General features: G+C 47.2%; 7 protein-coding genes across 7 annotated transcripts; 5 read left to right on the top strand and 2 right to left on the bottom strand.

Moving 5' to 3' along the window:
• Positions 1-1,446: 1,446 nt before the first annotated feature.
• Positions 1,447-3,964, top strand: H6S33_008483 (uncharacterized protein; the record flags this gene model as incomplete). Its single annotated transcript, XM_044839836.1, has 4 exons — positions 1,447-1,762; positions 1,846-1,998; positions 2,080-3,788; positions 3,911-3,964. 4 exons carry the CDS (start codon positions 1,447-1,449, stop codon positions 3,962-3,964), a joined length of 2,232 nt encoding a protein of 743 aa, XP_044688028.1.
• Positions 3,965-6,431: 2,467 nt separating this feature from the next.
• H6S33_008482 (uncharacterized protein) lies at positions 6,432-8,287 on the top strand (the record flags this gene model as incomplete). Its single annotated transcript, XM_044839835.1, has 5 exons — positions 6,432-6,776; positions 6,846-6,918; positions 6,981-7,108; positions 7,163-7,837; positions 7,892-8,287. 5 exons carry the CDS (start codon positions 6,432-6,434, stop codon positions 8,285-8,287), a joined length of 1,617 nt encoding a protein of 538 aa, XP_044688027.1.
• A 1,603-nt stretch (positions 8,288-9,890) lies between these two features.
• On the top strand, positions 9,891-11,843 carry H6S33_008481 (uncharacterized protein; the record flags this gene model as incomplete). Its single annotated transcript, XM_044839834.1, has 3 exons — positions 9,891-10,353; positions 10,409-10,465; positions 10,564-11,843. 3 exons carry the CDS (start codon positions 9,891-9,893, stop codon positions 11,841-11,843), a joined length of 1,800 nt encoding a protein of 599 aa, XP_044688026.1.
• A 528-nt stretch (positions 11,844-12,371) lies between these two features.
• H6S33_008480 (uncharacterized protein) lies at positions 12,372-12,932 on the bottom strand (the record flags this gene model as incomplete). The annotated part of the gene is made up of 1 exon (XM_044839833.1): positions 12,372-12,932. One exon carries the CDS (start codon positions 12,930-12,932, stop codon positions 12,372-12,374), a length of 561 nt encoding a protein of 186 aa, XP_044688025.1.
• A 2,493-nt stretch (positions 12,933-15,425) lies between these two features.
• H6S33_008479 (uncharacterized protein) lies at positions 15,426-16,424 on the top strand (the record flags this gene model as incomplete). Its single annotated transcript, XM_044839832.1, has 1 exon — positions 15,426-16,424. One exon carries the CDS (start codon positions 15,426-15,428, stop codon positions 16,422-16,424), a length of 999 nt encoding a protein of 332 aa, XP_044688024.1.
• A 1,823-nt stretch (positions 16,425-18,247) lies between these two features.
• H6S33_008478 (uncharacterized protein) lies at positions 18,248-19,258 on the top strand (the record flags this gene model as incomplete). The annotated part of the gene is made up of 3 exons (XM_044839830.1): positions 18,248-18,361; positions 18,447-18,590; positions 18,695-19,258. 3 exons carry the CDS (start codon positions 18,248-18,250, stop codon positions 19,256-19,258), a joined length of 822 nt encoding a protein of 273 aa, XP_044688023.1.
• Positions 19,259-21,178: 1,920 nt separating this feature from the next.
• Positions 21,179-22,639, bottom strand: H6S33_008477 (uncharacterized protein; the record flags this gene model as incomplete). Its single annotated transcript, XM_044839829.1, has 4 exons — positions 21,179-21,406; positions 21,466-21,593; positions 21,658-21,727; positions 21,794-22,639. 4 exons carry the CDS (start codon positions 22,637-22,639, stop codon positions 21,179-21,181), a joined length of 1,272 nt encoding a protein of 423 aa, XP_044688022.1.
• Positions 22,640-24,273: the final 1,634 nt, after the last annotated feature.

Here is a 24,273-nt window from a genome sequence, read left to right as displayed (position 1 = left end):
GTGAGGTCCGGGGTAAGGTAAAGGTTGTAAAGATGTCTTGCAACTCCCACACATCCTTTTTTTTTTTTTGCCGAGTGGTAAATTCTTTCCTTGGGTTGGTTGTTGATTGCTGATTCTCACCTGGTTGGGGGGACTTTGGCTGTACATATCTCGCTTTAACTGCGCTCTATGATCTAACTAGAGTAGCAATTGCTCAAAGTATCTACGCTCTACTCTACACGATGCTTAGTGTTCCTGGGTTAGTTGCTATGCGCTGCATTGACATGGGTCTCCTGCTGCATCTCTCAGCTCTCACTCACCATACAACTGCTCGCTCGCCCTGACCACCCCTAAATAAGGCCATCTATTTGGGTAAGGGGTGGCTTTTTCTTTTTTAGCTCTCACTCAATTCGGGGGTTTTTGCTTTGGTTGCTTTCTTGGTGCTCCGCTGCTTTGCTTTACCCGCCTCACTTTCACCTCACCTCTGTTTCGTCTACTCTCTCTGTCTGTCCCAGTCCATCGACTCCTGCTTCAGTGAACGGTGAGGTCTGTATCCCCACTGGACCGATTATCATACCCTCGTTCGTCCACACATACGCGCACCCCCCTCCAACCCTCTTTACACCCCCCTCCACGGCCTATTCAACCCTGCCTGGACATCATCGAGGGAGCGAGGAATACACAACCTTACCCTACCACTACCACGCCCCCCTTCACGCCTCACACGCAACCACTCGCATCTATAGCCAGCCAGGCCAGGCAGGCAGGATACACGCATTCGTTTCTTGACTCGGCTTCTTACCCTGGCTCTTATTCACCCCCATAAAAAACAAAAAAAACAAAAAAAACACCATTACCCCCCTTCCCCTAGATCTCTTCCAAATAATTCAAGTAGTAGCCAACTAGCCAGCCAGTGCTATAGACAGCCTCGTCACGCGTGCACCACGAACGTTGTCCTTGCTCTTGCTGCCTGCCGAACAGCACATGAGATTCTTCCGATCTTTTCACATTCCCATTCGCACTGTGTTCTGGTACCTGTAGCTATTGGGCCCGTTTTTGATTCCATATTCAACATTCTATTCTTATTATTTACTCTGCTTTTTTGATTCGAGGGTGGTGCATAACGTGCTTTACATACATTACATACATTCGGACTTTACTACTTTCTTGCACTCGGCCATATCCATATTATATTCACAGCCTTTCCCCCACCTTCTGTGTGAGCCATGACCCGACCTCAGATTGTACGAGCTGGTAAGTCCGTCGTCTCTCTCAATTTGACCCTTTCCTTCTCTATTCCCTTCTCCATTCTTTATCTTTACCATGAGCATTCGAAGAGCGAGCAGAGCTCCTCCTTCCTCTACTATGACCGCATGTCGGCAGCCCCATCCCACCCATCTCACTTCGTCTTCGCCTTACAAGCGATCTCGGCAGCGTTCACCGCCTGCTGTTTCTCGAGGAAGAGCAATGGTTTCCTTTGTAAACGCCGCTAAACGATTCTTATCACCCACAGACACGCTCGATCTACAACCTCGTGAAAAGGCCTCAGCCGCGGATCACACCAATGCCCCAGACGAACAAAGGGATGCACAGGGATTCGCACCCCACCAGAGTAATACATTGAGAAGCGCGGAGGAGGAGGAAAAAGCTGGTACTTTACAGGAGGAGGATGAGGTGGACAGGGACCTTGCTGGATCAGAGAGCCTCACAGGGGATGAGGGCGGGTACGATGACGACGATGATATGGGGGATCGAATGAGCAGCAGTCCCAGTATCGCCGATGGTGTGTATTTTCTGCGCAAGGCTGTGGTGGTGTCCTGGATTTGGGTGGGGTGGTCGGCTAATGGATTGGGTTGGCTGGAATAGACGATATCGACCTTGATATGGTATATGCTTTGCATACATTCCAAGCGAGTGTGGAGGGTCAAGCGAATGCTACCAAGGGAGAGCATATGCAGCTTCTCGACGACAGCAATTCATATTGGTGGTTAGTCAAGATTCTTCGGGATGGTTCAATAGGTACGTTTCAATTGCTACCGCTGCTCTATGCGCAACCATTCGCGCGATAGAGGTGTTCAGCTGATGTCGGGTTCTCTCTAGGGTATCTACCAGCGGAACATATTGAGACACCTACGGAGCGATTAGCAAGGCTGAACAAGCATCGCAATATCGACCTGGCCTCCAACATGCTCAGCGACAACACGAGTGAGAAATCGAAAAATCCGCTCAAGAAAGCTATGCGCCGACGCAATGCGAAAGCAGTAGCCTTCGCGCCCCCAACATACGTCGAAGCCTCAGAGTACGAGTATACCACCGACGAAGAAGAGGGAGAGGGTTACGATTCAAATGAGGAGGAGATAGCAGCTCAGGAGAATGAGGGAGGGGCCACTGAAGCTGGGGCGCGCACTGTGAAACCTACTGCTTCGCTGGACGAAAAAGCAAAGGATTCAAAGAGCACCGTTGAAGAGAGTAAACTGCGGGTCAACCAAGCAGCATCATCACTAAGACATCCGGATTCGGCTGTTTTCAGTGATGATAAGGTGGAGACAAAGAAGATTACTCTCACACCAAACTTGCTGAGGGATGATGGAGATGCGACCACAACGTCAATCAAGGGACGGGGTTCTCTGGATAAGGACAAACCAAGGGGCGATGGGATTCTGTCACCAGAACCAAGGGGCAAGGATGGTAAAAAAGGAAAGAAGGGTGTCCTTGGTGGTTTATTCAAAAGGCGTCATAGAAAAGGGAAGAACGATCAGGACGATTTGGAAGATTGGCTTCAGACCGGGAACGACAAGCAATCTAGTATCAGCTCCAGAGAATCGGAAGATAGCCAGATTGATGTACGGAAGGGGAAGCAATCAGAACAACAGGCTCAAACACAGGCACAAGCTCAAACACAAGCTCAGCAGCAGCAGCAGCAGCAACAGCAGCAGCAACAACAGCAGCAACAACAGCAACAGCAACAGAGGGAACGAGAGCGGGAGATCCGGGAACAACGAGAACAACAGCAACAGCAACAGCAACAACAACACCGGGAAACACAGCAGAAGCCTGCTGTTTCCGGTCCCACTTCAACTATCCGCAAGGTGGAATCAGATACCGAAGCCAAGGAGGAAGTTGCAGTTCATGGACCAACCGCGCAGCAGAAGCAATCGCTTGAAATGCAACGTTCGGGTTCCGGTTCGAAACCTACAGCTGTGTACTCACCGGACAAGCGGTCACTGTCGCAATCGTCACACAGCAGCGAGACGGAAAGAGGTCCCCCACAACAGAAGATCACAACCGCCCCGATACAGACACAAAACCTAGAACCCCTGCTTCAATCGCCCCAGACTCGCAGCCCTCAAGCCGAAAGTGCCACAAAACCGGCCTACGAGAGAAGCGCTTACAAACCTTTCCGCGCCGATGGAAACCAATCACCCGAACAATCATCCTCGCCTGTTGAGCGTCTTTCAGATTCACCAGAACACATTTCTTACCATGACGCTTCTGACCGCCATGATCTCACTGATGCCTCAAGCAGCGACGACACATCCTCGTCACCTATCGAATCGCCACCAGAGATTATCGAGAGGCTCAGCGAGGCTGACTCCCCTTCACCAGTCATTGCACACGAAGACGGCGCGATCACGCGGACGTGGAGCGATTGGTCACTACGCACATATTTTGAGGATGACAATGATGTCCGAGATATGTTGATTGTTGTTCAACAAGACAAGAGCGGTGCCGGCGTAGTAAGGAAAGACCATCCTGACATTGGTCCCATCTTTCAGGAGTCCAGCACCAAACTGGCCGATATCACCAAGGTATGTTTATATTCCTCCTACTTTCTTTTACCTCTCTTTTACCTCCTCCGATTTTCTTCCCCTAAAACACCTTAAGGTTTGCTGTTGGTAATTCGATGCTGATTTTCTTAATTTTTCTCTAGCGGTTGGATGGCATGCTAGGTGATTGGCTGCAGAGGAAAGGCCGCACACGATAGGCGTGTTAATGAATTTCGTTGGAGCTGGGGAGGGGGGGTTTTTCAACAATTATTTTTTGGCCTTTGTGAGCATTTTTAACGACTTTTTTTTTTCTTTTTCTTTTTTTACTTTTCTTCAATTTCCTCTGATTACCGGTTGTAATTGAGCTGGGTTTTTCTTTCATTTGTAGGAGCAATCTATCAGGAGACGATGGAAAGGGATTTCCAATAGTCAGATACCAATCGAGGGTATCTAGAAATATATCTAGAGATCTAGATCGAGAACAGTACGGACCAATACCGCCAAAACCATTTTTTATGTCTATCTTTCTGTATTTTTCCTTTTATCTTTCTCTCATTTGGTTTTCCCTGGAGGGACCGCGTGCCGCTCTTGAGGAGGGTGAAGTCTACTTGAGAGCAGGACCTCCAGTTTTCTGTTATACATATTTCACATCGTTTTTTTTCCTAGGGAAATTGAGGACGGTTTCCTTTGTAAGGATTCTTTTTATTTTTTTCTGCCGTCAGGCACAGATACATATGTCTTTTTAGTTTATTCTCGCTTTCTCTGGGGGGGGGGGGGGGGTGCTCTCTAAGTTTCTTGTTTTCCTTTCCTTGGTAGAGAGGGGTCCTTTAACACTTCTATGATTTTAACAAGGATATATACCAGTTCTTGCCAGGTTTATTTGGTTGTAAGTGAAGATTGTGAGGTTCTGACATGTGTTGTTTTTCTCAGGCTCGGGAGTGGCTGTATTTCCGAACAAATGTCTCATTTTAGTGGAAGCATGGGACATGGGGGGTATTGCTAATGATAGGTAGAGGGTGGGACATCCGGGGCTTACTTTTTCTGCTATTCACAGCAAAGTATTGCAAAGAAAAGCTCAGAGAGACAGCAGGAATAGTGCTTTATTAATGACGTGTAGTCTCAGTGTTGTCTTTCATGGTCTGGCTAGTCACATGTATGCATGTTGCCCTGCGGGTGATGGAGACGTTAGATCGTACATTGTAGACTCATTAGATTCCGGGAATGACCGGGATGCAGGGACCCTTATGATCGCCGGGTTATTCCCCGGGTTCGAACCCTCTGCTGGGTTGGGAAGCCTTCAGTCAACACGTTATGACTCCCCACTAATTAACAGGCGTTGACTACATACATGTTCTACGTACAAGGTCTTACCTTTAAGGTCTGCCAGCAGATATTCCACGTCAAGGTTCTTCGGCAAGTTCCCGAGCTGGGGAAGATGTTTGGGTTTCAATTCGGTTAAATATCCTAAGTAGAATTTTGGAGCCCCAGCTGAGGATTATTCCACTGTCGTTCCAGGTAAACTGCATCAAGGATGTGTTCATGGATGAGCCTGTCCGTGAGTTAGCACTTACTATTCGAAACACTTTGTGTGTTTGTTTGAGACTCGAGTGTTTGAAATCGATAAGAAACACCTACTTAGTCAATTTCCTGCGGTACTTGTTTCACAGTATTTCCATGATGTCACCCTAGGATAAACAACACATGATTCGATCCTCCATTATTCTGGGTGGAAGGGGAACACTGATGTTGCGGGAGTGTATGCGAGTGGTCATGAACCCTCGGGAGATTGGAATGCTCGATCGGATTGTCTATGGCGCGGCCTCCCTTTCTTCCATTTTTTGCGAAATAGGCTGTTTGACATCACGCTCTCTTAGCATCGTGTTCTTAGATCTGTCGATTGATTCCTGAGAGGCGATGCTAGGCATCAATCAAAAGAGATGTTAGGTAATTTGATATGTGTGCCAAGACTCTGAACCCGGGAATTTAATCAGAGACTCTGCCGTTTAGTGTAGAAATTGGAAGTTTGGAGGACCCGTGGCCTGTTTGCTATTTAGGCAATATATCCTTAAGACCGATAAGTTAAGAAGTTTAGTAGTAATGTAATTGGGCAATTGTAAAGGGCCTTTGTGGGCTCCGAACAAATATTAATGCGTGATCGACATTCTCCCGTGTGCCATGTGCATTGAATGAAGCTTGTGTGGTCAAGCTACATGTACTTACATGTAGTTGCGGACTTGTTTACATACAAAATTAAACCCACTTGAGCTTTAATTACACGCAATGTTCTTCCAGTCGTGGTAATACGACTTTTTCAGGTGTGTAGTGGTTGTACCACAGTAATTCGACTCAGCGGACTGTCACAATTCAAGAAGTTTGCGTACTTATTACATGTAATTCGTGGTCAAATTCTACTAACTGTTACTACAATGGAGTACCCTGAAATCATGTTTGAAATTTCAATGCCCTTCCGGTAGACGTATAATTAATAACATCATGGAATATCACCCGCTATCAAACTGAATCACATGACTAGGCTGCTACCACCGTACTACGCTAGTAACGAAACAATAACCTTATCCTGAGAACCCTAAACCTAGGCGAGCGAGGCTCTGAAGCCACACAACCCCTCCATTTTGCTGCCCCACACTTGAATCAAGGCCCCATCACCACAACGCGACCATAACGATGTCTGAAGAATCCAAGATAACCGAGCCTATAACGGAAGACGTTCACACCGACACTGAAGAAGTTGTCGAAGAAGCCAACGCCGATACTACACAAACCGGCGCTAGCAAGAAAAAGAAGAAGAAGGGGGGGAAGAAGGTCAAAAAGGCAGCAGCTAGTAACGATGCCGAGTCCGAAGCTTTGGAAGCAGCAGAAACTGGGGGAAGTAGCGATATGGGCTCTGGAATGGTTCAAAAAATTCTGAAGAACAACCCCAGCTTAGCTGCAGAAACTCAAGGGATGGATCCAAAGAAGATACAGGAGATGTTGAGCAGGCTGAAACTGGAGGACTTATTGACAGGAATGGTTAGCTTCACTATTGCCGTCAATGATTACGGTTATGAAAGGACTGAAACTGATAGAAATAAAACATAGGCACCGGGAGGGAAAAACCAGAAAGATATGGCGTCGTACAAGTTCTGGGCTACGCAACCAGTTTCGAGATTTGGTATGTTCCTGGAGTTATGTGCCATGGGTTGAATTAAGAACTAATCTCTCTACGAATGGAAGATGAACCTGAGTCTCAGAAGCCAGATGGGCCGGTGCGAGTGCAGAAGCTTGAGGACGTACCAACAACAGGCGCTGAGCTTGTTGATGGATTCGAATGGGATACCATGGATCTGAACGATGAGAAACAGGTAAATTACTTTGAGAATCTCATCTCGTACTTTTATTAACCCTACAACAATCAGATCAATGAAGTCTACGAACTCCTTACCAATCACTATGTCGAAGACAATGATGCCATGTTCCGCTTTAACTACTCTGCATCTTTCATCAACTGGGCCCTTAAATCACCTGATTGGGTCCCGTCTTGGCATGTCGGTGTCCGTGTTGCTGCGACAAAGAAGCTCGTCGCCTTTATTTCAGGTATACCGGTCACTTTGAAGGTTCGCGACAACGACCTAAAATGCTCTGAGATCAACTTCCTCTGTATTCACAAAAAACTACGCGCCAAACGTCTCGCACCCGTACTTATTAAAGAAATCACCCGAAGATGTAATCTGCTGGAGATCTGGAACGCCATCTACACAGCTGGAGTTGTGCTACCAAAGCCTATTTCCACATGTAGATATTATCACCGCAGTTTGGATTGGCTCAAGCTCTATGATGTTGGCTTCTCACCGCTACCGGCAAAGAGCACAAAAGCGAGGCAGGTTTCTAAATATTCGCTGCCAACGAACACAGCAATGCCTGGATTAAGAGAAATGGAGTTAAAAGACTTGGATGCAGTCCATGGATTACTAGAGAGATACCTGGCGAGATTTGATTTGGCGCCAAAATTCGACAAAGCAGAAATTAAACATTGGTTATTCAACGAGGAAAGCAAGCCTGAGGATAGGGTTATTTGGTGTTACGTTGTGGAGGTACGTTTCCCCTACGCACTAAAATTCATGCAAATAGCCACTAATTCCCAATAGACGGATGGAAAAATAACCGACTTCTTTTCATTTTACTCCCTCGAATCCACAGCCTTGAAAAAGAATACCACTATCCGTGCTGCCTATCTTTTCTATTACGCCTCTGAGACTGCCTTCAGCGGTTCTCCAGATATGAAGAAGGAGCTAAAGGTCCGACTCAATGCGTTGGTAAATGACGCTCTTATCCTCGCGAAGAGGCTCAATTTCCACGTCTTCAACGCGTTGTCACTCCTTGATAACTCGCTTTTCCTCACGGAACAGAAGTTTGGCCCTGGTGATGGATCCTTACACTATTACCTTTTCAACTGGAAGACACCATTCATTAAGGGCGGAATTGATGAGAAGAATAACATCGACGAAGAGAATGGCAGTGGGATTGGTATGGTCATGCTTTGATTCTGGATATCCTTTTGCGTTAAAGGTGTAAACACCATTATGTTTTCTGGATTGCTCGAACAGAATCGAGCACGTCATGGGTTGTAGTTCATGATACCGTAAAGTAGCGTGTAAAAAAACACGAAACAAGATGTTTTGAACCTCAAACCAATAGGCCATAATCATGAGGGTTATTGCATCATGAAACATCACTCGTTGATCTATATCCTGCTGATGAGAAAATCATGTCAACTGGATAGGTTGAATGGTCCTAGAATTTTTTTAATATTTATTGAAAGGAAGTATAGAGTTGGTGTAAGATCGAAGATTTGCGAACGGAATAACCACGGTTTGAGAGCTCTTGAACCTGGTCCTACGACAAGTATTAGTGTTATTGCGTTCACCGAGAGGGGGAACATGAGTGGTCCGAGCTTTTATAAATTTAGTTCGTCTAGGGCGAGCCATCTCCTCCAGAGAGCCCGACTCGGTTAGGGCTAACATATAAACTTTAGGTGGGATATAATGGTTTATGTGACGATATAGAGGATTTTAGCTATTAGAAGCCCTTTCTCCGTTAAAACGCTAGTTTGATTGTCTTTTCATCAATGTAGTACATAAGCTATTGCGTATCTGCATGTGCCAGTACGTCCCCTATAAACTCCATATACGCCTAGCAGCATAAAACTTAGTTCCATCGATCATTGAGCAGAGGCTCGAGCCTCCTCAAGTAGCCAGTCTCGTGGACTACGCTGGCCTACCAGTGACAATATAGTAGTATTAATACTTGTAGTTAGGAACAAGGTGTCTCAACACGATACTTAGGTTTTGACTCATATTTTGATTAATCTAAATTATGAGAAGTGACAAGTCTACATGAAAACTCACTAGAGATATTGTTAATTCTATAGCTACCAACTAAGCATGCTAGAAAGTAGAAAGTACCCAATCGTTAAACACACGTACTCGGTAGTCCGTGAAAATAGATACAAGTGGAATCTAGTGGACTCTGCTTTTATGTACTATCTATTAGTATTCTGCTCTGTCTTGTACTCGCTTGTTAAGTCCTCGTTATTTTTAAGTTGTGTAGGAATTTGGTTGCAACAACATCCGATTGCTTAAACTTGCGAGTAATGATTATCTAGACTACAATCTTATAAATATAGCTTAAGGACTATTGCTGTCGCAATTATCGTTGTTAGCTGATTATTTATTGCTACTGCTATTAACTGATTACATGTATTATCGCCACTGCTATTAACGAGTATTTTACCACCGTCTATGTTGTTCTGTGACCAGATAGTTAAACCGAGTGATCTTGTGTGATGCAATCACCCGTTCTATTGGAGCCACCCCCCAAAACCTTTTTCTCTTACTCTTTCACACAGTTTCCACCATCATCGATACTTCACAGTATTTCCCCTAGCACAACACCCTTTGGAACCTGGTCTCGTACCTATCCCTACGAGCGGCTTGCTGCTCACCGTAGGTCCGAAACCATTTCTTCACATCATCCATTCAAATATCTGGTTCCCCTTCTCCCTGACGTCTTTCCACAAGAATATCATCCTCTCCCATTTTCATCACACTTTTTCTTTTAGCACTATCCCCTAAATTAACCATCAAGATGATCCCCACACCCAGAAGCAAATATAGCTTGCGCGAAAGGAAGCCAAATGCAACACCTACTCCCACGGCCAAGCTCTCTTCCCCTAAAGATACCGCCCCCAAAAAGATTTCCTCAAAGAGGATTGCCTCTAAGAAGGCCGTAACAATGGTCGTTTCACCAAGCTCAACAGAGAAGGAGGAGGAGGTAGAGGGGGAGGAGGAGGGGATTGCCCCCAAGAGGAAGCGGACAAGGAGGAAGAAGAACCCACCCCCCTCGCCTGTGTTCAATCCCGCCATTAATGAACCAAGGCCACCCGAGAGTGACTCTGAGGATGATGGCAGAGACGACGACGACGACGACGATGATGATGATGATGATGATGATGATGATGATGATGGCGGTGGCCTTGCCAGGACCAAAAAACGTAAAATTACTGCTACACAAAGTATTACTGTAGCCAAAAGGGTTACTGCAGGTCGAAGTAAGTGGATTTTGCTCATACCAGCATGTTTTCTCTGGGATTAATGGTGTTTTAGAGATCCCAAAGGGTCAAGGCGTAGACTACGATATTACCATCGGCCGCAAGTACCAAGGTAAATATTACTGCCATCCTACTCCTCTTTTTCCTCCTGACTTTCTCCCCTTTCTCCTCCCTCTACTATGTATAGAATATAACTAATAAGAACATCAGCTGAGCCATGCGTACATACCCCACATATCTCCGAAGAGCGTCTTCAAGAAATATTCGCGAAAATCAGAAAGAATATCAAAAAGGGTGTCACTGAGCAAACTATAACCGTCAGACCCTGGAATTATATACTTCCCACCAAGGCACAGATTTCCCGCCGTAAACAACAAGGTATCCCGCTGTACACCGAGATTGGCTGCACCAAGATTGCGGCTACCAAAACAAAGATCACTCCTGCACTTCGTGCCCCCGCTCTCATCGCATTGGAGAGAGAAAGACAGATTGCTAAATTGAGGAGCACTCGCGCATCGGTAGCCTCAAAGGTCTTCAAAATCACAGAAACTAGGGACAGATCCACCCCACCCACCTCTAAGAACGAAGAGCGAGAGCAAGGGGGAGAGGAAGATGAAGAGGATGAGGAAGATCAAGAGGATAAAGACGAGGAAGAAGATGAGGAAGAGGACGTAAACGATAACAGCGAGGAGGAAGACGAAGAAGATGAGAATGAGGCGGAGGCGAAAGATTCCATCACATGTTCTCTCTCAGTCTATTCTCCATACTGGAGCACTCATAAGAAGGAAACGGAAGAAGAAGATGATGATTACGTCCCACCATCCCCCTTAAACCGTATCGCGTTGAATACACGACGTGGGGTCGGGGGGGATAAAACCAAATCCTCTCCTTCGCCTTATATTAATCCCTTCAAATATCAGCTCAAAAAACAAGATAGCCGGTCAGCTGAGGCCCAAGCCAAATCTTCTGAAGACCAGCCATCTGCTCTAGGCGAATCTTCATCCCAGGCCCAGGATACATCTATAAACGCAGAGTCCAGAGAAGAAAGGCCTATTATCGCTTACTCACGCGCCACCAAAATAAGCGAGACTTCTTCGTCTACCAATACTGAACTGTATGGAATTAAAAATTCCAAAAACATTCTTTCTCCAGTTAAGGCAATCGGCTCTCATCCGCGTGCATACATGAGGAATGCCTCTCCGTCACCCTCAAGTGCATCTTCCTCGATAGGAATTATGGGCCCTCCTCAACGTCCGTCCACGCCCAGATCTTCTTCATCTGTCCAAATAGTTCCTACCTCAGTTAGGCCCGTGGATTCTCGTGAATATCAATCCACACCTAGGTCGTCGTTATCTGTTCGATCATCCAGCCAGTTTTCAAACGACCAAAGCAATTCACCCCATGGGAGAGCTCAAACCACTCCCCCACGCGAGTTTCTGGATAGTTCACGCGCCATATCTCCCTCGTCCACCGGACGCTTTTTGCACTAGATTGCACTTAGTTAGAAAAGTACTTTAACTTCACATCTTATATCATGCAATGGGATTGGCACATCTTTTTGTAACAGTTTTTTAATCTCCCGATGGCGTATATGTTCTTGGTATTTCTCTTCTGTATTGTCTACGTGATACATTTTTACACCGCAAGATGATCTACATGATTACTTGAAACTGGTTTCCTTTTCTTTTGTACAGAAGTACATGTATTTATAGGAAAGAACATACCGAATATACACTTAACGTTTAGTCGCACTCAATAAACCTGGGTCCAAACATGCCCCCCATTTGAAACCCATAGAACCAGTGTCTTGGTATAATTATGTTTTCAGCGAGATGCCTGCTATTATTGAGAGCAAATGGGAATACTGTGATATAGAAGTTATTTTATTAACCTAGCTCCACCTAAATACCATAACCGGCCGAGCAATCCCGAGACCTATGCCTCATACCTCATCCCGACTGGTGCATGTCCAAACTAGCCTTCCACATGTCTAAACGAGGTATGATCGCATCAATCGATCATTCCAGTTGAACACACGCCCACAAATCAATTGGTTCATCATTTTCATCCTCGCTCACCCTCGACTGATCTCCCAGCCTTAAACCCCCAAAACCCGCTTCACGCATATCCGCACCCCCCTTCATTGCAAGCATATCCACTAACGCCTTACTCACCTCCCAATCCTTCGTTACTGCATACTGCAACGGCACTTGCCCATAGAAATCCATAATGTTAACATGCACCCCCTCCTGCTCCAGTAGCAGCTCTACAATCGCAATATCGCCATAGATAACTGCCATATGTAGTGCTGTGAGCCCCTCTGTGGTCTGTGCATTGACATCAATCCTCTTGTCGGTGTCGAGCAAGAGTAGGGTGAGGGGATGGAAGCGATGCATGACGGACCAGAGCAGGGGAGAGACGTTGTTGTTAGAGAGGAAGTCAGTATACTGGAGGATCTGGGACAGGAGCGCGGAGGCCCCGTGATTCTTCAAAAGAAGAAGATTGGTGAGGGGGCTGTCGGTGCTGGCCTCGGAGGCGATCCTGAGGAGCATAGGGGTGGTGAAATCTTCGAGAGACATTTTTGCAGGATGAGTTGAAGTATTTTAAGGTGCTTTGTGGAGTGTTTGTGGAGTGATTTGGTCTCTGGTGATTAGAAGATCTCTAGAGTGGCTTTTGGGAATGATTTATAGCAACTAGTCGAATAATGGCATTCAAGATATCCGCTATCGTGGTTGGTTAAAAGATGTTAATTTGATAGCATAGCTTAAAATAATCAAATGTGCGGCTATTCAAGTATCTTTTCTGTCATCTTGAAACCCCTCGAGGGTCAATGATCACACAATTAATGAATTATCAATCAATCAATCGAGGGTCAATGATCGAAGGTGCAGCGAGTGATGTATCATGATCGGGGTAGTACAGAAGAGTGAAGATCGCGAGAGCACCAAAGGATAGAACCCGGGAAGTTGAATCATCAACCAGCACTCGGTCACATATTGAATCAACCCTGTCGTAGTAACACCAGCGAAGCTAGCAGCACTACTACAGCTGCCAGTCGATTTGTCCAATGAAAAGCACAATCCAGACCGGAAGGTGGTACAAAGGCGTTTTTAATATCTTCAGATCTTAATCTGAGGCTCGGCACGCCAAAAATCAGGCGACATTGGTGATATGATGCGCGAGGCCTTTAGCGGAGCCCCCGGTCGGGTACTGCGGGTTGAACCTTATAATGCCAGTATCCTTTCCTTGCAAGGCAGATGCCGTCATATGGCGAGCCTAAATGATTGCTCATATTCGAAATTAGCCTGCACTTGGGAAAGTCGTAATTTAATATTTGGTAGGAGCGGGAGAGCAGAGTTAATACACAGCAGGATGGATGCACTTTGAAAAGCTCTCTGAGATATCGTAACTCAATGGTTTATGTGGCCTTCCGTCAAGCCACTATGGTGCCATTAGATGGATCCGTCCCAGACCCTACATGTATGTAAGGTGCCCACAGTCGTCAATGACACATCTCACAACCGGGTTCCGGGACTATAATCACTAGTCGAGTATGTGCTCTCCTATTACAGCATCAACCGTTCTATCTGCTAAACATGGTGCATGGAGTTGAGAACAGCTTGACATCAACATGCAGCCTCAATTCGCCACGTCCACTCCAAAGTATTTCTACACCGGCCAAGCCTTCATTGTCTTTATTGCTGCAAGCTGGGGCGTACCGATTGTGAGAATTCTTTCATTGGATGCTTTCGAGAGCCTTCACTACGTTCTTAGAGGCATGGCTTCCACACTGGTAACTGATGAGTATTCTAATAGGGAAATATCCCGGAATTGACCCAACGTACTAACGCCAATGCTTTCCAGATACTATCCTGGGTTTTCAGTATCACTCAAGAGGCATCATCCCCCCCCCGCGGGAGGTATCTACTTCTGTGATACTGTACGGGCAGAAGGTACATGCGTTATATGTGGACACAATTACAAATCCAGCAAAGCTCTAGTCACTCGCCAAGTTCTGTCTCTCCACACATAGCTCATGGTATACCTGTCGCCTTTAAGGTTTCAAGATGGTGCTCAGCAGTATTCTAAAAATAGTGCATACCTGCTTCGAGCACCTCTAAAAGATTAAGGAATTTCCCCTCTCTAACAAAACAGGCTAAGATCTAGACGTAACCCTACAAGGCAGATGGACCTCGAGTTATATGTCACTAGTTGTCTTCAATAGCTCGTGCACCACGACCCACATTACTCTGAAGGTGGTGGGACTTTGCATAAATTCGCATAAACTCGGCGGGATTTTAATCTCTGCCGTCTCACCACCTTTTTTTTCCCTTTTCTGATTATGAGTAATTTTGAAATCGATATTTTATCCATGCCCCCTTACTTGAAGAGAGACATCATCTTATCACTTACGGATTATTGCAGCACAAATTCAGAATAGATATTGGGCACAACTGCCTTTTTTAAAGGGGGCATAAGGTAGTAAAAGCTCAATCCCACATTTTCGTCTGATATCAGCTACTGTGGCTCAATTTATATGCATCGATAGCTGACCGACCATTGATTAGGACAATCACATGACAATCTCTCATGCAGCAGCTGAGCGCCACCGTTGTGACACATGCACATGATGCATTGCAGTCTCAAGAAGAGCAGAGCATACATTTATGTACCTGTTCCTCCTTGTTCTCTTTTTTGTGGAGAGTAAAAGCACACATTGAGGCACTATCTATCTATCCGAGCAATGGCTTTACTTTAATCTCGGATAGACGACCAATTCTCATGGGTGGTGGCGGGTGTGAGGTACATATGTACGTATTTACCTATATCGTTCCCTGTAGAACGTGGGAACCCGTGTCAGCTACTACTATCTGGGCACAGGCGTTATACTTAAATTGAACAATAATATCTCAGCGCTATAGATTTGAAACGCTCAGTAGATGGCCTCTTTATAAATCCCGTTGGACCCGGGTCCTTCTGAGAGGTTTTAATCCCTCGGAATTAATGCCCTCCTACAGATATATATAGTTACCAGAGGAACACGATCCATATACTTACAACATAACTTTACAATGTCCTTCCTCAGCCTCCCCAACGAAATACTACTCCTCGTTGCCGAAAATCTCACAGAAAATCCTCAAGACTTTTATCATCTCCTTTCCACCTCTCACCGCATCTATCATCTAACTATCTCTCGCTTCCACCGCCTTGCTCACCTACCAAAAGATGGTGAGCCCGCCCTACACTGGGCTGCTAGACGGGGACATATTTCACTTCTGCTGCTTCTATTAGCTCAAGGCGTAGACGTCAATCTTCGGAACAAAGCAGTCCTCGCAGAGACAGCCTTGCACTCTGTAGCAGAGGTCGAGGCAGTCCCCGTGATAATAAGGACGCTCTTGAAGAACGGTGCTGGAGTGAATCTACAAGACGCAGCAGGAGTAACCCCCCTTTCGAAGGCCATGAGCTTCCAGAACTACGAACTTGTGAAAGCTCTACTGGACGAGGCCGACACTGATGTCAATATCCCCAACAACAAAGGCATCACTGCCCTACACTGGGTCGCCCTTGAGGGTCGAGACGCAACATTCAGTAGGGCTGAGGAACTCATCAAGCTTCTACTTTCCAAAGGGGCCTACATCGACCAACAGGATTATAGCAACATGAGTGCCCTCTACCTCGCCATTTCCCGGAACCACAAGCCCACCATCCGGCTTCTTCTCCATCACGGTGCTAATCTATTTCTACAGCGCGAGCTGGGTTACACTGGGATCAGGCGGGCGGTGATGCACAACGACACCGAAATGGTTGAGCTTTTTCTACAGCAGAAGGGCGTGGACGTGAATTATCGGGACCAGAGCGGGAAGACTATGCTGCATTGTGCGGCAAGCTTGACAATTAGTGAAGAGCCGTGGGATTTGAAGAATGTTATTAAGCTGCTGGTAGAGAAGGGCGCGGATCCGAGAATTCAAGATAACTGTGGGGCTGTGCCGCTCACGTTGGCGAGGAGTCCGAGTGATGAAATCAAGAGGTTGCTGGATCCTGGGACAGGTGTGCATACTTGTAGGCGGTAGAGGGCCTAGGGGCCAGAGACCGGTGAGGAATGCAGAATACCGGGATTTGAGAGTATTGTCCAAGGAATTGGGTACTGATTGTATTTACATATATATATATACTTACGTAGCTATACGAGGCACTTCCTTTACAGTTTGAACAAATTTGATCGTTGTACAATTTTTTTTTTACCGCTGGATGGCTCAAAGGAATTTTTTGAGAAATTACTTACCAGAGGTACTTATTATGTTGGAGGCGTTTCTCATTTGCAGCTAGACGTAGATGTTGTTTCTCGAAAAACGTTTGTCATCCTGGATGGACCCTTTAATGATCCATCCCACCCCTGTCTTTCAAATAAACGGCTTATAGACTAGTACCATGCCGTCAGCATAACTCAATCTAATATCCAACGGCCGGATAATACAAACTCCCGGTCACCGATAAATTACTGCAGCGTCAGCTATATAAGCACGTACCTACAATAATTTAAAAATCAACAGCAAACCTGGAACAGCTCTCCAGACGTAGGTATCGATTCACGAAGTTGATACTTATAGCTTTTATAACCCTCCGCGCATGCACTCTACTCTGCCCTGGCTACCAGGCGCCGTGATGTAAACATACAGATAGACATACAGGCAGGCAGGTGACGTGAACAGACAGACGCTTGTTTTCCCTGTTTACCGTTTTATGTCATAACGCATGGCATGGGTACTCAGGGTCTCTGCTCTTGGCAACGTGTGTGCATGCAGCAGAGTGCACATCGAGCAGAGTTGGGAGGTAAGCGGTTGAGTTGCGGGGGAGTCTGTGGGTAAGTGTAAGTGTGTAGCGGAACGGGTGTGGGGGTGGTTGTTGTTGTGGTGGTGGTGGTGGTGATATGTGGGTGGGTGGCTATGTAGGTTATGGAGGGTATGTGGCCGAGGGGTTGTGGAGGTTGGGCAGAGGATGGCTTGTGGGATGGCTTGATGAGGGCCTGCCGGAAAATTAAATTGTTTGTAGAACCAGGTGCTTATTGCAGGGGTGTGAGGTGGGTATTGTACGCCACTTAATTGTGGAGATTGTGCTCGTGGTCTTTGATGTGGAGGAGTGGAAGTGGAGGAAGTGAGGTGGTGATAGAGGTCGACAAGTAGTGTAGCTATTGTAGTTGGTTAGTACATGTAGGTATGAGCTCTGGTTGGTGGTTCGATCACGACGTAGGTTCTACTTAGCACGTAACTCCAGGGGATGTCGAGTGTTTCGTCTAGTATGTAGGTAGAGGTTTTGATAGTAGTGCCTGTAGTTTTGATTCTGGAAGCACATGTAGTACCTGTACTTTCGGTAATTTGATACATGTATGCAGTTGCGTGATTTCTCGCTTCTCATGAACTAGCGAATTCGAATCAGATGTACTCCCCGGTGTCCATAGCGCCTACCGGTCCACCACCAACCACAACCACAATTGCAACCTCACCTGTTGCGGATTGGCATACATTTAGACCGGTCTATCGTCTAATAATTAATTCCTGCGTCGCACAGACAGCGCAGGTGGTTTTGTCTCCTCGGAGCGATAAATATATCCAGTCAAGTAACACATCATTGAGACTTGCTTGGTCCTTGCTGGTGGAAATGATGTGCTGCACGCCAAGCCCCACAACGGGAGCTATCCATGCACACACCCCTAACCCTGCCGATGCACTGTGTACCAAGCTAACCGCATGCTGTACCAAGCTTTCTCGCGCTCACGTCGCTGGAGCTCTTTAACACTACACACGACTCACGACTCACCACTCACCACTCACCACACATCACTCCCTCACCAGACATCACCCACCCCACCCCGCCCCGCCCCGCAAATCAAATCAGAATGACGCAGCCCCCGCACGCCGCCGGGCCCTCCACCGCCGCCTCAACACACCCCAAGCCCCCGGAATCGCACCAAACACCCCTACAGATCCTGCCCGCTATGCTGCACGCCGTCGTAAGCCCCTCCTTCCCCCCCCCCCCTCCCCCTCTCTCCTCTCTCCTCCTGACTTCTGCGCATTGAACCCCTAACACGAAAACAGTTCTGCCAAACAGCCGACGTCTTCAACACGCCGCAGCGCCAGCAGCCCCGCGCCGTAATCCACACCAATGCGCAGCTGCGCACGTCCGTCTCCGTGTGTAACGAGCGCTTCCAGTATGCGCTGGATCTGCTGGAGATGGATATCGTATCTCTCCCCTTTCTCTTCACCCCTCACCCCCCACGCGCCTCACTCCCCCGACCCCGACACCCGAACCCCTAGAGATAGGATGGTAGGCTAACGCGCACCAGCTAAAAGCCAAAGCCACCCTCCGCCGGGACCTCTCCGCCCTGCGCGCCGCCGAAGAAGCGCGCGAAGCCGAGGCAGCCAAGGAGCGCGAGCGCGAGCGCGCAAAGGCCGAGGCCGAGGCCGCAGCTGCAGCGGCGGCGGCGGCAGCACAGGAGGCAAAGAAGCAGCAGCTGTTGAAGCAGCAGCAACAGCAACTACAACAGAAACAGAAACAATTACTGCAGCAGCAGCAGCAGCAGCTACTACAGCAACAACAACAACAGCAACAGCTATTACTACAACAACAGCAACAGCAGCAGCAGCAGCAGCAGCAGCAGGATATAGTGATGAGCGACACCCCCGCCGCCGCCGCGCCGCCGGCACCGATGCAGTCCGCGGCGGCCGCGCAGAACTTTGACGACTTTCTGGCGAGCTTCCCTGTGGGGGTGGGCGGGGTGCAGGGGCAGCCGGCGCAGGGGCAGGGGCAGGGGCATGATGATGGTGGGATGGGGGGCGGGCAGCCGCTGGAGGAGAGTGATCTGTTTGGGAGCGAGTTTAATGATTTGTTTGGGTATGGGGGTACGTAGTTGGTGTTCGTGGGGTGGGGGGGGGAGGTGGGTTTGCTTTGTGTTTTGGGGGAGTTTGGGGGAGTTTGGGGAGTTCTGGGTGCGGGGAGGGGGCGGGGGGGAAGGGAAGGGTGTATATTAGAAGTGGTAGATAGGGAATATAAGTAGTAATGCGGTGGTGTGTGGTGTTTTTCTTATGTTGGTAGGCCGATAGATAGCAGTAGCAATAGTAACGACTCGTGACAATCACCATCAACGCTGATATCCAATATATCAAAACCACCCAACCAATCGAATAAACCCGCTCTAGTCCCACAGAGAGAACAGCCGAGTGATTTCTGATGACGCCCTCCATCCCAGTGCATGCAGCTAGGAGACATTGCATCTTGAGTTTGCCGCGCGGGGGGTGCTATCTCGAGATAATGCCGCTCTACATCTTTAGGAGTTAATTGGGAGCAGGAACATATGTATACCCACCATTTACCAGTCTATTCTGGCTTCTTCAAGGGCCCATAGCCGCTCCCGCACGGAACATAGGAACTATCCCCAGCTCTCTTCAAACCCAACACATAACCAGCTACTCCAACCCCCCCCCCCCCCCCCCCCAAAACACACACACATACATAAATACACCAGCCATCCGGCCATCCGGCTGCGTGACCCAAGTGTTTGTATTTGCGTGTGCGTGTTGTATGTTTGGGAGTTGTTTTCTGCATCAACCCCCAAATCAAAACTAGCCCAGAAACCACAGCGTAGACGCCTCTCCCCCGCCTCTCCCGCTACCGCGCCAGACGCGGAGCTGGCGACGTCACGGGTAGGGTCCACATGTACGTGTTTCTCCGGCGCTCTTGTGATGCATATGGTGGGCCCTATTAACGCGCGCCCTGCGTTGCTTGCGTTGCGTCATAGCGGACTCTCGTTACAGCGAGAGGTTTGTATCTGCCCCCCTTCTATTTCTTCTACTGTAGGCTACATACTTACTACATGCCCACTACATGTAGTTAAAGCTACTATAATCCCGCCTTAAGAAATTCACACACCCCGCCCCCCTGGGGTTATGATGTAGGAAACGGCAATGCGCCCGCCTTGTTTGTGCTCTTTCCGTACTCACTAGCACCTCATGCTATGTGGGTAGAATAACGCTTCGTATCCCACTGGTTGAGAAGTAGGGGTCCACTACATCTGGTGATAATACAGCATTGGGCCGAGTAGGTACTGGATATAAAGCCTTAGGTGGTTAATTTATTCAGTTTGAAGTAGTTAGTAGCTACATGTAGCTAGGGCTGATAATTAATATTGTGCATCTGCAGTCCTCAACACCTAAGTAATGCTCCGAGTGACGCGACATGATGCGTGCTAGCTTCTCCCACACCGTCAAAACTATGATTGATATAAAAATGTTAAAAGCCGTCGCTCCTCTCTGCAGTTCTTCTGGATACTCGTATGATCGATCGTCCTCCTAAGTTAGGTGTGTCCCTTTCTAAAGATGATGCGGCGAGTCGTAAAATTTAATACCGACGATGCGGCCAGTGTACTAATCTAGAACAAAACAAAAGTGCAATGGACCCTTTCTGTAACCCCCCGGGCCAAACCACAAACCCCCCCAACACCACCACCCCGCTACTCCATCAAATAAATCCCCACACTGCAAATGCTTTTGTCACCATTGAAAAATTTCAAGTCGCAAAGTCCCAGTTAAAGTGAATAAGTATGCAGAAAAGAAAGAAAATCTCACAAAAAAATCAGGATAGAGATAAAAAAAAACAATAAAAAACAATAAAAAAAAAACGCATATACCCGCATGCCCTCTCCCCGCCTCAGAGGAAACGAAACAAAAGAAAGAGAAAAAGAAAAAAAGAAAAAAAGTACCACTCCCTAAATTTCGTATCGTACCAAAGAAAAGACCCCCTTCTATAAATCTCCCTGCTCAATGAGCTCGTCCTACTTCTTCGTCGGCTGCGCCACTTCTCCCTTCACCTCTACCGCAGAATCCGGAGCTTTCAACCCGTGAAACTTGCCAGTGGGATCTAAACGCACAATCATACAACTGAGGTTATCCGAAGAAAACCTGCCCAAAGCATAATCTACAAGCATTTTACTCGCTTCCTGTGGGTCCTTGACGGCGTGAACGAGGTCAACTGCTTCCTGGTCCGAACAAACATCCCAAAGCTACGCAAAGAAAGTCAGCACAACTGGTGTAAATACAACGCAAAAGATGCCAAACTTACGCCATCACAAGCAAGTATAATGAATTCGTCTGCCTCGGGCTGTAGGACAGTTTCCGTGGTATAAGGATGTCCTGTGACTAATTCCTTCATATAACTGTCTCCTAGGGCACGAGTGACAGCCAGAACCCCTATACGTCCCAATGTCAGCTAATCATTACAAAACGGAGGGGCGAGGGTTGAGTCATGACTGACCGTTGACACGGTTGTTTAATATCAAACCTCCAGCGTTTGCCACCCTCTTCCCTTCATTTTCATCGCTTCCCTTATGATCATAACTCAGCCTTAGAGCTTTGCCATTTCTGCAGAGTACAATCCTAGCATCACCAACGTTGGCTGTGTATAGGACCCTCTGTCTTTCTGTCGCCAAGTTCAGGGAGGGTTTCGAGTTTTCGTCGTTGACTACTCCCTTCCCTTTAGCAGCATCCAACTGCCCAACACTATTCGGCACCGGCCTATCCTCCCACCTCAAAACGGCACAAACAGCTGTACACCCACTATTCCTAACAGGTAGCTTTTCTAGCTGTCCATCACAATTGGTAAAGGTCATGTCTAGTAACTCGGGTATGGGAGTGTTGGGATGCTTTCTGATTGTGTCCTCCAGAACCAGGTGTAATTTCTTCCCACACCAATCGGCAGCATATGTCCCCGCATGCCCATCGAAGATCGCAAAGTATCCATTGTCTGATTCCACTGTCTCCTCGGTCGAATGTGTAGACGTAACTCCAGAGGTGTTGGTAGTACTTGATGTAGGTGTAGCTGGCGGCAAGGTTGGCAAGAAGTTATAAAGAAATGAGTGGGTATCCTCCATGGTCCTTCGGCATTTTTTGTTCTTATCCTCCGTCACGCCGACTCTGAACGTGCTTTTGGGGCCTGGTTTTGAATCGCCCGCAGAGTTATTGTTAGGACCTACGACAACTGTAGGGAGATCATCCTTTGGTGCAGTAGTTTTCGTTTCTTTTTCCTTTTGCTCGTTATTGTTGCCAAGGTTTGTGATCGAATTCTTAGCAGAGGCTATGAAGGCAGACGTTTTAGAACCAGAGCTCCCCTTCTTTCCCTTTTCTGCGAATGGAGTACTGTCGGTGGGAAGCTGGTTAGCAATCTTTGTATTCAAGGTAGGCTCAGCATCAGCTGTTGATGGAGCAGATCCGTTGTTGTTGCTGTTGTTACCGAACATCCTGGCGAAGAGACCGCCGGCGCTGGATAACGAGCGTCGCTTTCCAGCCAGCTTTCCTATGTGCGATTCTAGTGCCGGCCGCGTTGGAGGCTGGTAAAGTATCTTCTAAACTGGAATCGAGCGATTTTGAAGTTGTGCCTGGAATGCTATGACGTTTGGATTTAGGTTTTGACCGTTGCTCCCGGTGTTTCTAAGTATACAAGTGCGGGGTGCGGGAATTTCTGCTCAGAGAGGATCTCTGTACGTGGCACGATACGGATAAGCTGATACCAGCCAGGGGAGGGGTTTATTTTGCTGGGTCAACCTATTTGATCAGTTAATTCTGCACAGGATGCGGAGTAATATATGCAGGCCAAAGCGTCTTTTGAACCGTACCTTCGGTACCTGAGTTTCTTGCCCAAAGTAGATGTTTTTAAAGAGTAAAGATAATGGCACAGAACGTCTGGTGGATCAAGTTTGACGGTATCAATATGAAGGGATAGAGAAGATGTGTCGATGGCGGGGGGGTTGATGGATAGAGCAAACTTCTGAGATGTAGATGAATGGCGTAAGTGAGACGAGCAGAAGGTATGAGGTCTACGAACTGGTAAGTAGTTCGTGAGAGGGGTGAGAGCCTGGCTGTGTGCCAGCGGTTCGTGTCCAATACGATACTACGTAGTCGCCAAGACCGCTTACAATTGCCCCCCTGAACACTCCGTCATCGTCTCTTCAACTCCACGCAGCTATCCATCGCCGGTGCTAACATAAGGTGCAGCTCCGGCCAGGTCAACATCGGCATACGATTATGTACGAGAAAGGGGATAAAGTCTACAATTAGTAACTGTAGAGCTTTAGTAGGGTGTACCCACTAGTCGCTGTTCATCAATGAATGTACATTTATACCTACATACTCGAACTGTTGAGTAGGCAGTCAATACTTCTTTAGGGATCGACCAAGAGAATAAAAGTCTTCGATCTAATTCTATTTTTACCCCAAAGAGTGAAAAAATTGGTTCAGCTGACAGCTATAAAGTTAAAGAGCACGAGAAAAATAAATAGTGAGTTACTGATGTAGGTACTGGGTATACCCTAGACAGGTAGACAGAGTAGGACACAAATTACTAGCCTTTAAAAACTGTGAACGATCTTCCCATACTAATGCATCAAAACTTAAATAACGTGAATACTATCGATTCTGGTTGTGTGTGATAGACTGCACCCGTCAAATCAACCCGTCAACGAATGGGTCCTGAACAATGAACAAAGCAAAAACTCTGATGCCTGTCCGTAAGCATAAGTTTAAACTATATATGTACCTGCGTAAAGGAGGTGAGAAGAACCAGTCACAGGACAGAGCGCGCCAGACAAATACTTGTATCTACCCTACCAGTCGCTACCAAAAGTATCATGTAGGTATGTATTTACATACAATACTGTAGGCACTTCAAGATACCTACTCAATAAAGTCTCTTTCGAGTCGTGAGCCCAAAAAAAACATGTTCGCCTGCAGGATGAGAGCAAATAGAACTCTTTGCAGTAAGTAGTTCGCGGAGGGCATGACGGCTGAAGCAGGATAAAGGCGCACAAGAGACGTTTTTTGCCCCCCCACACAGGACACATTGCACACCCACCTTTCACACGAGCCAACCAGCGCT

Source organism: Morchella sextelata (assembly GCF_020137385.1).
Source record: "Morchella sextelata strain SCLS chromosome Unknown scls_26, whole genome shotgun sequence".
NCBI lineage: Eukaryota > Fungi > Ascomycota > Pezizomycetes > Pezizales > Morchellaceae > Morchella > Morchella sextelata.
Note: the sequence above shows the minus strand (reverse complement) of the source record. Positions and strands in the feature narration are given on the sequence as shown.